General features: G+C 44.2%; 1 protein-coding gene across 1 annotated transcript in view; it reads right to left on the bottom strand.

Annotated features, from left to right (window-relative positions):
• LAMA5 (laminin subunit alpha 5) overlaps positions 1–12,653 on the bottom strand; it is a 189,477-nt gene that overhangs the window by 63,910 nt on the left and 112,914 nt on the right. The window contains exons 22-28 of the mRNA XM_083744077.1: positions 12,091–12,247; positions 8,902–9,031; positions 5,210–5,352; positions 5,014–5,120; positions 4,721–4,874; positions 2,323–2,483; positions 770–878 (exon numbers count right to left, since the gene is read on the bottom strand). Coding sequence (XP_083600203.1) covers positions 770–878; positions 2,323–2,483; positions 4,721–4,874; positions 5,014–5,120; positions 5,210–5,352; positions 8,902–9,031; positions 12,091–12,247 — 961 coding nt within the window. The remainder of the gene's footprint in view (positions 1–769; positions 879–2,322; positions 2,484–4,720; positions 4,875–5,013; positions 5,121–5,209; positions 5,353–8,901; positions 9,032–12,090; positions 12,248–12,653) is intronic.

Here is a 12,653-nt window from a genome sequence, read left to right as displayed (position 1 = left end):
CATAATTATTTCCCAGAAAATAAATTGAAATAACTCTAGTGCTACCTATGATATGGAAATAAAAGGGCAGGATAGATTCCCTTCCTAGTAAGGAAGAAATGGGAAGACTAAGGCCATAGACAAAGAGTGGGATAGACCCACCAAGTTTGCCAAAGCAAAAAGCATTATTCATCTTGACTGCTTCTCAAGAGCAAATGAAACCTTTTCCTGTCACTGAACTGAGAACAGAAACGCAGAAATCTTAGAGCTTGCATCATGCCTTCTTACTCCTTGGCTCAGACTGTGTCTGTTATGTACTGAGTTGAATAGGATCCAGAATGCAGCAGTCTGATTGGTCCTAGAACAACAGGATCCAGAATGCAGCAATCTGATTGGTCCTAGAACAACAGGATCCAGAATGCAGCATCTGATTGGTCCGCAGGAGCCACCCAATCCAACTCCAGGTGGAAGTGAATCCGCAACCTGATTGGCCTACAGGAGAATCCTGGAACTAGCCAATCACATGGGGCCCATTGTGTAAATAATGTATATAAAGCAGACATTTCGGGGGAACTTCCAATCCTCACTACTATGAGCTGAATAAAGAGCATGAAATCCACACTCGACTCCGAGTATATTTCAGTGTCCAAAGCCGGCTTCCCATCTCCAGTCTTTCCCCACCCCACAGCCACTAATATTCCTCCTCTTCCACTTGCTCCCACCTTCGAATTGTCAGGTTTGCTGCAGACATTTTGCCACAGTCTGGCAATGCTTCGCTTCAAAGGCTTACCAAGAAAAAGTGGGCCTGATATGCAGAGAACTGAATCGTAGCTTTGGTGGCCAGATCGAAAGCTGCCAAGCGATTTAGCGAATCTAAAACTATCCCACGGCAGAGGAAACTGCAAGACAAAAGCAGCGGTCAAGCTCAAGGATAGTCTTATCCTGCCAAGTACTCTTCCCCACCCCCTTGGTGGTTTCCCTTGTAACTCTTTGAATTGCTTTCTTTGAGTAATAGCATCGGGGTGTTTCCCAAGGATATCCAGGTCTTCATTTCCTATCGTTAAGGTCACGGGCTGAAGTCGAAGGAGTTCCCAGACAATGCCATAAATCTGTCATTTATATAAATATACTGTCTAGTTGCTTAAACAGAGCACCAAGGCTTAGGAGGCTCATGCTATTTTCAATTTCACCCCTCCTTCTTCTGAGAACATGGACTCTTGGTCCAGGTTTCTGGCACTGGTATATGCAATACTAAGAGCCCGTGCCTTTCACACAATTGCATGGAACGCAAATTGACTTCAGACCATTCAGTCCTTGCTTATTGTATCCTGTATAATATCATGGGTAGGCAACCTAAGGTCCAGGGGCCAGATCTGGCCCAATCGCCTTCTAAATCCGGCCCACGGACAGTCAGGGAATCAGTGTGTGTTTTACATGAGTAGAATGTGTCCTTTTATTTAAAATGGATCTCTGGGTTATTTGTGGGACCTGCCTGGTGTTTTTACATGAGTAGAATACATGCTTTTATTTAAAATGCATCTCTGGGTTATTTGTGGGGAATAGGAATTCGTTCATTAATTTTTTCCCCAAAATATAGTCCGGCCCCCCACAAGGTCTGAGGGACAGTGGACCGGCCCCCAGCTGAAAATGTTTGCTGACCCCTGCTGTATATCCTCGAAGGAGGTAGAGGCTTCATATAAGTTACTCTCCCCCATTCCACTTTTATTCTCACAATAGCCCTGTGGGTCAGGCTGAGAGGCTGTGACTGACCCAAAGCTGTGACTGACCCAGAGGGGGGATCTGAACCTTCATCTCTCCAGTCTTAAGTTTGGTACTCTAACCACTATATGCTACATTGGCTCTGCAAAGCAGGAAGTACTTATTATATTGAGTAACAGGAAAGGCAGACTATCAACTCATTGCCTCCCCTCCCTAGTTGAGCAATAACCATAGGCTGCATTGTCCTGCTCTCTATTATTGTGGCTTCTTTACTAAATCCCTTTTAATTTCCCTGCAAATTCTCCAGCGGACACTTTAGAAGTGTGCGGAAGATCCACATAGCCTTGATCTCTCTCTCTTGGTCTTCCTTCAATCAGCTGCTTTGAAAGAGATAATGCAAGTTAATTGCATGGGACGGATCTTTGTTTTGGCCCAGTTATAACCAAGGAAATTTAACAGATGCTTACAGCTCAAGAAGACTAACTGCTAATTCTGAGACAACCCCCACAATAACAACAGTAGAATGAAATAGCAAGAAAGCTCTAGTCACAAACTATGCAACATAATGAGGAGTGTCTGTTCCTCCATTAGGACCGCACTCTGTCTTGCATCTTGAGGGCATACCTGTACTTGCAGGTGTATATAAGGAGAGTGCCCTGCTGAACGGCAAGCTGCGGTGAGCTGACCGCGACATTGATTGTTTGTGGAGTATCCTCAGTGGCATATTCAACCAGGAGTGCATACTTCCCTGGCTGGGGTATGGCAATTGACAGCTGTATTTCCACCTGCACAAGAGAATAAGCAGATATTAGGAGAAAAGCACATTATGCTGGGGCTCAAGAGGTCCTGACATAAATCTAAATCTATGCTTCGAAACAAGCACACTATGAAATCTCATACAAGTCAACTTTTGGCATGTCATCTTCCATGTTCCAGGAAATGTTTTGGGGGGAATTATGGTGCATTAAGACACATATATGAAATTAAACCAGAACTGAAATATTTTGAACACGATAGAAGCCAGGGGGAAAGCACTCCTGCATAATAATAATAATAATAATAATAATAATAATAATAATAATAATAATAATTTTTTATTTATACCCTGCCCAGCTGGTTGGGTTTCCCCAGCCACTCTGGGCAGCTTCCAACACAATTTTAAAATACAGTAATGCATCAAACATTAAAAGCTTCCCTAAACAGGGCTGCCTTAAGATGTCGTCTAAAAGTCTGATAGTTGTTGTTCTCTTTGACATCTGATGGGAGGGCGTTCCACAGGGTGGGTGCCACTACCGAGAAGGCCCTCTGCCTGGTTCCCTGTAACTTGGCTTCTCGCAGTGAGGGAACCGCCAGAAGGTCCTCAGCGCTGGACCTCAGTGTCCGGGTAAAACGATGGGGGTGGAGACGCTCCTTCAGCATCTATAGATGTTTAACAATTGCCTCTGGAGTGTCTGGACTATGGCTATTAGTCTGAACTTAAGAGGAGAAGAAGAAGAGTTTGGATTTGATATCCTGCTTTATCACTACCCTAAGTAGGAGTCTCAAAGCGGGTAACAATCTCCTTTCCCTTCCTCCCCCACAACAAACACTCTGTGAGGTGAGTGGGGCTGAGAGACTTCAGAGAAGTGTGACTAGCCCCAGGTCACCCAGCAGTTGCATGTGGAGGAGCGGGGACACGATCCTGGTTCACCAGATTACGAGTCTACCGCTCTTAACCACTGCACCACGCTGGCTCCCAGATGCACACTCCCCACATCTCAAGAACCTAAGACGAGTCCTGCTGGATTGCATCCAGTTGGGTCCATCTAAGTCCAGCATCTAAAGATTCCCAAACAGGAAGCCCCTGAGTAGGAGATGACACCAAGAGCCCTCCCTTGCTGTTGCTCCCCAACTGCACATAATTCAGTGGCGTTCTGCCTCTCAACATGGAAATTTCATGTGGCCATTATGTATCATCAACAGATCTGGCCAGTTAAAAGTACTTCGCAAAAGGCATCAGGGACAGTGCTTAGATTAACGCGAGGTGACCAATGGGGAGAAAGAAATTCATGCTACCTGGAGAAGAGTGCCATGCTTCTTAATTAATACAATTAATGTATTTTTAATCTTTGTTGGAAGCCACCCAGAGTGGCTAGGGAAACCCAGCTAGATGGGTGAGGTACAAATAATAAAGCATGTTTGGCTTTGCTGAATTCTGAAGGTTGTAAGCAAAGCACGAAGCACTTGCAATTGAAGTTGCAACATGCTAGGGAACGTATTCAGAAGGGACTCGTAACGGTGTCCTATATGCCAGGTAATGAAATTCCTGCTGATGTATTGTCCAAGATTGTATCAAGGGATCAACACTGTACCTATGTGCAGAAGTTGGGTTTGTACTGATATTGTACGAACACGCTGCCCAGTGATGTTCACAGAAAGGGGGAGGATGTTGGTTTCTGCTCTCTTTCACTGTGCAGCGAAAGTGCTTGTCACAAGACAGGTGTTTACATTCCATAGTCAATTGCTGTTGGAGTTTCTCACGGGAAAGGAGACTGGATGTGACGTACACTGGTTTCCTGTTTTTCACTGTTCTTTGCAGTTCAGTGTTCTCTCCGTGCTTTAGAGGAGAGAGGATGCTTTCTCTGCTCCGGCAGAGGCAAGATGTTTTTCTGTAACTTACCAGCTCTGAAGTGTAAATAAAGCAATATAGAGTATGTGGCACGTACTCCTCATCATTCCGCTGTGCACGGGACACTGCTATTTTTAACAAAATTATTATTATTATTATTATTATTATTATTATTATTATTAGCTAGAGAGCAGCACTACAAGCTTTCACTGGTGCATAATAATAATAATAATAATAATAATAATAATAATAATAATAATTTATTTTTTATACCCCGCCCATCTGGCTGGGTTTCCCCAGCCACTCTGGGTGGCTTCCAACAACACACTAAAATACAATAACCTATTAAACATTAAAAGCTTCCCTAAACAGGGCTGCCTTTAGAATAGCATCAATGTGAGCAGGACCACTTACATCTCTTCCATTGCATTCCACCATCTCAGGGTACGTAGGCAAAACCCGCACTTTCGGACAGGGTCTCGGCAAGCTGTTGTCCACCTTACATATAGCATCGTCTCCTGACCCAAAGGGGAACTGCTCCACAGGCACGTACTTATGCAGGAGGCAGCTAGAAAGGAAGAGGAATAGCTTTTTTCTCTCTCTCAGTATAACGGTGTCTGGTAGAATGAAGTACTGGAAATCTGAGCCAAGGATATCGGCTCCAGTACGATCTAATCCTATAGCAAAGATGAAAATGGAAGCCTTACTTCTGACCAACTTGTTCAGGAGCTGGGCTGTAGGTGCAAGGATCTGAGACTCTGAGCTGCAATATAGGAGCCTCGTAGTAGGAACTGGGCAACAGGACCATGTAATCCTAGAATGAAGGGTAGAAATACAAGACTTGGTTCTTTTCGCCACGGTCCTGACCAAAAGGGGAGAAGAGGGGAGGGCGGTCACCCTTACCAGTAGTACATCCTCGACTTCAATGACCAGAGACCACACATTGGGGCTCAGCACAAACGGCTCCCCAAAGCTGTTCTGAGGAACGGTGACAAAAGCCGGCTCTTTTGTGGGCACAAATACAATCTGCTTTGTCTGTTCTGTATCTGCAATTAGGGAAAAAGAAATCAGCTTTCATTTCCATCTAAAAGCCGTGCGAGATTTCTGGAGTGGTTCCGAGGAGTTTCAAAAGTAAGTAAATTTTTATTGTATTATTTCATCTTATTGCTAACTGCCTTGAGAGCAGCTGTATTGAATGTTGTGATGTATAAATCTAACAAAAAAACAAAACATTTGCAGAGAGACATACAACAGGAACAAGAGATAGTACCCCTTCAGAACCAGTTCCAGTCTCCACTCATCTCTCTCTTTCCCCCACACAAAGTAGGGCAACCTTAACAGTCAGTGAGATGTGGTATATATTCATCTTGCAAATGAGAGGGAAAGAGTACAGTGGACGCTCGGGTTGCGATCGTGATCCATGCAGGATGCACGTTTGCAGCCCGCAGCATTCGCAACCTGCGTCTGCGCACACGTGGGTTGCAATTTGGCGCTTCTGCGCATGCACAAAGTGCGATTTAGCGTTTCTGCGCATGTCCGGCCGCCGAAACCCGGGAGTAACCCGTTGCAGTACTTCCAGCTTTCAGCAGTCCACAACCCGAAAAAACGCAACCTGAAGCGGCTGTAACCTGAGGTATGACTGTAAAGGGATACTGACTTTCCTCAATAATTGCAGTCCTATAATAAAAACTAGCACAAGCGATTGCTGCAAAAGCACAGACAATAAAGGCCAGAGACCAATCTGTACGCTGTTCCTTAAAGTATCATTAATAAAGAACAGTCAATAACGAAAACATATTCAAGGAAATTTAAGGGATGATCAAGTTTGCAGAAATAAGTGGCCCCGTTAGCAAAGTCAATGCATTTAGGTGAAGTCTCTTGCACAAACAATCCTTATCATATCAGATAGCCTTAAGAATAAAGCCATTTATTTCCAAGAAGCAAAAATTTTTTTAATCAAGTTAGGATCCTTTTTTGGGGTGGGGGTGGGGCATGCACTCATCCTCCACATCATCTGAATGTATCGCGCACCCATCACACTGCCCAACCTGGCCACAAGGAAAGCAAATCAGCCAGCAAACATGGGGATAAATTGTATTTAAATCATTAGCATATGGCCCAATTAACATTCTCCCCTGGGCAGATAACAATAAAAGGTAAAAAAAATAAAATCCCTAAAAATCAAAAGCAATGAAACCAACTGCAAAACTCACTAAATAAAACAACCAGCAGCAAAACATGTCAACACAGCAGAGCTAAAACACTGAAGATCTTATAACATGTTCTCCTTTTCCATCATAAAAGCTAACTCCCGCTTTGCTATTTCAAGGCACGGAAGCTATCTGTGACAGACGTGTATCACATGATCCTCAGAGGTGTTCACATTCCAGTTCTTATACCTTGTCAGAATGACCACCGCATGCAAGGAGCCCAGACTGAGGGTGCTATCAGAAAGCAGTGGCAATTAGTACCTTTGGGGCAGAGGGCAGGGGGACCCTACAGTAATTGGAGCTACAGCCGATCGATAGGCAGATCCCATCTTCTCCCCTGCTGAGTTCTGCAAGGGCCACACTGAGACGAAGGTATAGAAAGCTGACAGGCAGTATCACTCTTTGCTGGTTGTAAGCAAGAAGGTGTTATGTGGGCTGGCTGAAGATGAACTGAAATTGGACCAGCCACTACTGGTCAAAATCACTGCTGTTACACACCTTTCTCATGCTTCCTGTTCTGATAGCGTCATATCGAAAGGTAAACTTCGCATTTTCCCCACCCAGGTCCAGAAGATGAGCAAGTTGTCAGCACTTCAGGAACCAACACAATTTCCAATTTCCAATGTGATGATGTCGCAGAAGGAAAAGGAAGCACTGGTGACTTGTGTATCCTGTCCCTGAGCACTCAAGAGAATGGCCAAACTCAATTCTTGAAGCGCTGGGGACGGGGGGCCTCAACTTATTTGTATATTTTATTTGTTAACTTTGCATGTTTCCCGAAATAATATCATAAATTTCATATTGAAATACGTTAGCTGCATTTATTTAATGAAATAAACGTGTTTTATAAATGCATGTAAAAAGCGCCTCTTTAATGACATAAAAATGTCCTTTTAAGTTCAGTGAAAACATTCTCAACAGTGCCTGGAAATGCCACTTCTGTGCAGACTTTGCCAGCAACAGTGCTATAATGCAGTGCTCCACGGACTCAATTGTGAAGTCCTTTTTAATAAATCAGCTACTGCAGCTGCCTACTGAGATAAGAGTTGCTGCCTTTCTGAATCAGTAAAAGTGAAAATCGGCATCCCTGAAGGTAGAAGTTATATGGCTAAAAATGAACTCCATTAACAAAATTGCCTCCCCGCCCCCCTTTCAGAAAAGCCTTCCATTGCCTAAACATAATATTTCAAGGCTAGCACTATGGAAGCAATTGCAGTTAATTCTGCTGTCAGCATGAATGAGGATTTGAAATTGAGCTTAGGAACTGGAAGAGGTACGATACACCAGGCTAGACATAAAATTGACCAGCTTTCTTGCATTCCACATTTGCATATATATGCCACAGTGTGGCTAAAGCAGCAAAGAACTAAAACTACATCCCATCAGTACAAGCTGTGAGGCTGCCAGTGGAATCCTTCCTGACTGCTACTGCAATCAAAGCACTGGATTCAAACAATATTTTCCTTATCTTCCAGACATACTAGATATGATCTAGTTAAGTTTGTTTGTTTTATCAGGATTGCAGCCAACTACTCAGACCACACCCACTGAAATCAATAAAACTAGGTCAGCCATGCCTATTAATTCTGATGGGTCTACTGTGAGCATTGAATACAATCCATAGACAATTTTATTTGTTTTAAAGTGTTCTCTCTAAACAGTGGATGCTCGGGTTCCGAACGTGATCCGCGCGGAAGGTTGCGATTCAGTACTTCTGAACATGCGCAAAGTGCAGTTTAGTGCTTCTGCGCATGCGCGACCCCCGAATCCTGCAAGTAACCCCTTCCAGTACTTCCAGGTTTCGGTGCGTCCGTAACCCGAACAAAACACAACCTGAAGCGTCTTTAACCCGAGGTATGACTGTACTTCACCTCTTCAGAATGCAATTCACTGTGAATGACGATTGATTTGGAAGAAAAATAAGAACATAATAATAATAGCCTGCTGGATCAAAGGCATCTAAATGCTACTTAGCCTTGTTTAACACCAAAGAGAAACAAATCCCCTCTTAACATCCTCTGGTCAACAGGCTCAAAAAATGGGACTCAAGCTGTAACTTAACAGTTTAGCACTAAAATCCTACCCCATCATATTCTCCTGGTCACAATGATCAGTTATCATAGTTTTATATACAATAAGTATTTGCACAAAACAAGTGGATGTTCACTGGTTTGAAGGCACACTTAAGCAAAAACCTGAGTGAGGAATTGTTACAAAGCATAACAATTATTGGCCTTTCCCCTCAATTCTAGAACAGTATATGATATAATAGGTTGCTTCAAAAAATGCTTTGTTTGATTGGCAACACAGAGCAGCTTAAGAATGGAAACCGCGACAACAGATCAATTATGGAATTGGGGGGACAAGAGAAATCTGGGGTCTTACCTCTCCTTCGTGGCTGATAAGCTGTAATTTTGCCGTACACAGTGGCACTTCCTGAGTTAATATATCTCAAGATGACATGGAAGAGATAGATCTCCGCTTCTCTGACCCGCACTGTGAATTTGACTTTGTTCTGCAAAAGGCGAAAAAGCACATCGGGCACATTATCGTTGCAGGGCAGACTGCAAGTCTGTTGCCTGCCCTGCCCTGCCTGTCTCTCTCTGTCTCTCTCTCTTTGCCTCTCTAGGTTCCCCACCCTTTGTGGTTTCTAAGATCAAAATGCTTGAGGAGATTCAAAATCTAAGAAATGAGTGGTGGTGGTGGTGGTGGCTTTTGGGGAGGGAGAAGAAAACACTGCTTTGCAAGAAAAAGCAAAGGTCGGCTCCTTTATCAACTGGTTTTCGAAAGGGGTTAGTCTAGAAGTGAAAAATGCACTTACAGTTGCCACAAACATTAAACTTTCCTTCCTCAAGGCCTGAGACCCTCCCTTCCACATTTGCAGGCCCCCGGTTGACGTAGCGGAAGACGAGGCGGAACAGGTCAGGGGAGGTCACACTGAGGGTCACCACTACCTTGGGCTGGTGGGAGAGAAAGGGGAGAGAAGCAGAGCACACCTTAAATAAACCTCCACCGTCACCTGCCACCAGCCACCAGCTCAAGCACAGCACTCCCGTATTCCTGCTCCCTAAAGCAGCATGCCAAAAGCAGGTGAGGAAATCATGCCAGCCCCATCCTGCTCTTAATGGGATGGCCTGGAAAGATGCCTCTGAAACACTCGCTGCACATTCCACCTAAGGCTATCTATCCAGCCAGAAACAGACATTCCATAGTCAAGAGCCGAAGGGAGAAAAGGGAGAGACGAGAGAAGATGACGACTTCTAAAGAGAAGCACACCGAGTGCATACAAAATCCATAACCCATTGCCACAAGGTACAGTGATGGCCTGCTGCTTAGATGCCATTAAAGGGGGAGTAGAAGTGGGTGGCGCTGTGGGTTAAACCACAGAGCCTAGGGCTTGCCGATCAGAAGGTTGGCGGTTCGAATCCCCGCAATGGGGTGAGCTCCCGTTGCTCAGTCAGTACCTGCTTCTGCCAACCTAGCAATTCCAAAGCATGTCAAAGTGCAAGTAAATAGGTACTGCTCTGGCGGGAAGGTAAACGGCATTTCCGTGCGCTGCTCTGGTTTGCCAGAAGCGGTTTAGTCATGCTGGCCACATGACCCAGAAGCTGTATGCTGGCTCCCTTGGCCAATAAAGCAAGATGAGCACCACAACCCCAGAGTCAGCCATGACTGGACCTAATGGTCAGGGGTCCCTTTACCTTTAGGCAAAATCACAGGGTCTGTGATGCTGAACTAGACCTTTGGTCTGATTCAACAGGGCTCTGATGTCCTTAGAAAGGCTGCTTCCCCTTTTGCAAGTAAAAATCACAAAAGTGGCCCTGCAAATAATTCCTAACACTAACATGGGAAAAGTTTACACATCAATCTGATTGTGAGAAAGAGGTGGATAGGAATGCCAATGGGTGATTAAGGACACCTATATCCAGTGGGTTTTTTATTATTATTATTCAGGGGGTACTCAAAAATACACAGTACCCGCTCCTCTCTTTTTTTTTTTGTTAAAAGGTGTGGCACTTACTGTAACAACTTCATGGTGAGTTCCGGCACCTATTTTTCGGGGGGGGGGGCACTGCCTGTATCTTTCTTGAAGGCAGATGTGCACATACACACAGCTCTCTGTGATGCTAAGACTGCATGCAAACTTTCAAAAATCTCAAAATCATCACTGCATCATTCAAACATGTGTGGGCCTTATGAGCCTAAAATTAATTTTGCTCTTATATCTCCTGGCATTTATAAAGACTGCCATGTTTGGGACATTAACTGATTGGAAAATGCAAGTGGAAAGACTGGGAGTTGTCCACACCAATGGGCTGGCATCAAGAATCCATGCAAATCAGATTAACCACGTGCAAACTGAATATGCAGATTAGCTGTGGTGCTCCAGCTCAAGCTGACATTTCCAAGAAGGCTAAGCAAGGCATGTACCTCTATCCAAGAATGCTGGGGGTTTCTATAGCAAGACAAAAGACTACCTTCAAAGGATCGTTTGCACCTTTCAGACAGTAACTAAATTGTGGAATGAGCACTTTTGTGAGCCTCTGGCTATTAAAGGCTAAGAGTGGAACTGTAACAATGGCACATGGAATGAGAGAGCAGGCACCACACACAAAAATCTAAAGAGAACAATGAAAGTCTGTCCTTGGGCACATTTTCCTAAGGGGCAGAAATAAAACAAAAATAATCTTTAATCTAAGAAACCTCTCCTAAAGAATAAAGTCATATAAGAGAGTTTCAAATGAACCACATAGACCACACATAAACAATCTCTCTCTGTGAGGTCTCCAGATTTCAGAGAGGAACCACATCTCAGGTGGGAGCAAGCTCAGCAGATGTTACAGTCTCATTCTCTTGTCATTCAAGCATACAAAAGCCTGGAAATAAACAAGCCACCCTCTTCAACAGATGAAAGAGCAACTAAAGCCACATGCAGCACAGGAAAAAGCAAAGAGGGTTTTCCTTTCCTTTGAGGAGCAGGGAGATGTTATGCAGAGTTGCAACAGGAAGAGGGAGAACAGCCCCTTAGGAGACCTGTTTGTGTGTTGTCTTTCTAACTGGCAGTCCCCTTATATAGTTCTTGCCTGGCCATCTTCCCCTAAATGAACTAAGGCTGACATAATGAAGTGGTTCCAGGACTTGGGACCTTTCCTATCATTCCGCTGTTCTCTTCCTAAGCCTAAAGAGCACATTAGCACAAACAGGCTTTCAATGTAGAAGCATATGCACACAAATATGGAGCGACCGCTTGCATTGGGCTCTGTCTGTTTTTAGGAGTCCCTTTGGGTAAAATGCGTAGGAGATCTCTAGTCTTGAAACGCCATATATTTCCAATAGTGCAAGCACTTACACATATTAAAATCTTGAAACTCACGCATGGATCATGCATTATTTCATTGCAGGAACGTTCGAAGTACAGATGATGAGCAGATGCAGCTGACTGCAGCTTCTCAGCATGCATATATATTTTTATCCTTTTCTCTATGTGGAAGTGCTTTGCTCTTATGAAATCCATAACATTTGAAGCTGCCTTTGCTATCTGCCCAAGGAAAGAGGTGGGGAGTTAAGGCCTACCTGGATGGAAGACATTTGTGCATATCCTCTCCAGCTAAAATTCTCAAATTCCGAGGGGTTGTAGCCAAATCGAACAGGCCGTCCATCCAGTGTAGTCCCATCTTCCAGCTCATATTTCAGGTGATGAAGGTCAGGGATATAATGGTCTATCGCTGGTCTGCAGATAAAAAGTGAGGCACACTCTTAACAGCCTGGGTTTCCATCTGCACCACAATGTAGGAAAGACTCAGCTTCAACATGTCTGGGATGAACTAAGCAAGCAAAAACTCGAACTAGTATTTAGTCAACGCAGTCAGTCACTCTAGCTTAGGACATTTGCATCCATACCCCAAGAAAATACCTATCATCTGCCCAGAATGATTACATAAATGACATGCAGCTTTTCATGTTTTATACACAGGCCACAGACACATTCCTGCATTGCAGAGGATTGGACTAGATGGCCGTCAGAATATTCTCCCTCCCTACCTCTCCAACCAATCAACTTCACAGGATTGCTGGCAGAAGGAGGGGAGAGGAATTATTTTCATAATTTTATAAACCTGTGCAGTGGTACCTCGGGT

Source organism: Podarcis gaigeae (assembly GCF_964106915.1).
Source record: "Podarcis gaigeae genome assembly, chromosome: 6".
NCBI classification, from domain to species: domain Eukaryota; kingdom Metazoa; phylum Chordata; class Lepidosauria; order Squamata; family Lacertidae; genus Podarcis; species Podarcis gaigeae.
Note: the sequence above shows the minus strand (reverse complement) of the source record. Positions and strands in the feature narration are given on the sequence as shown.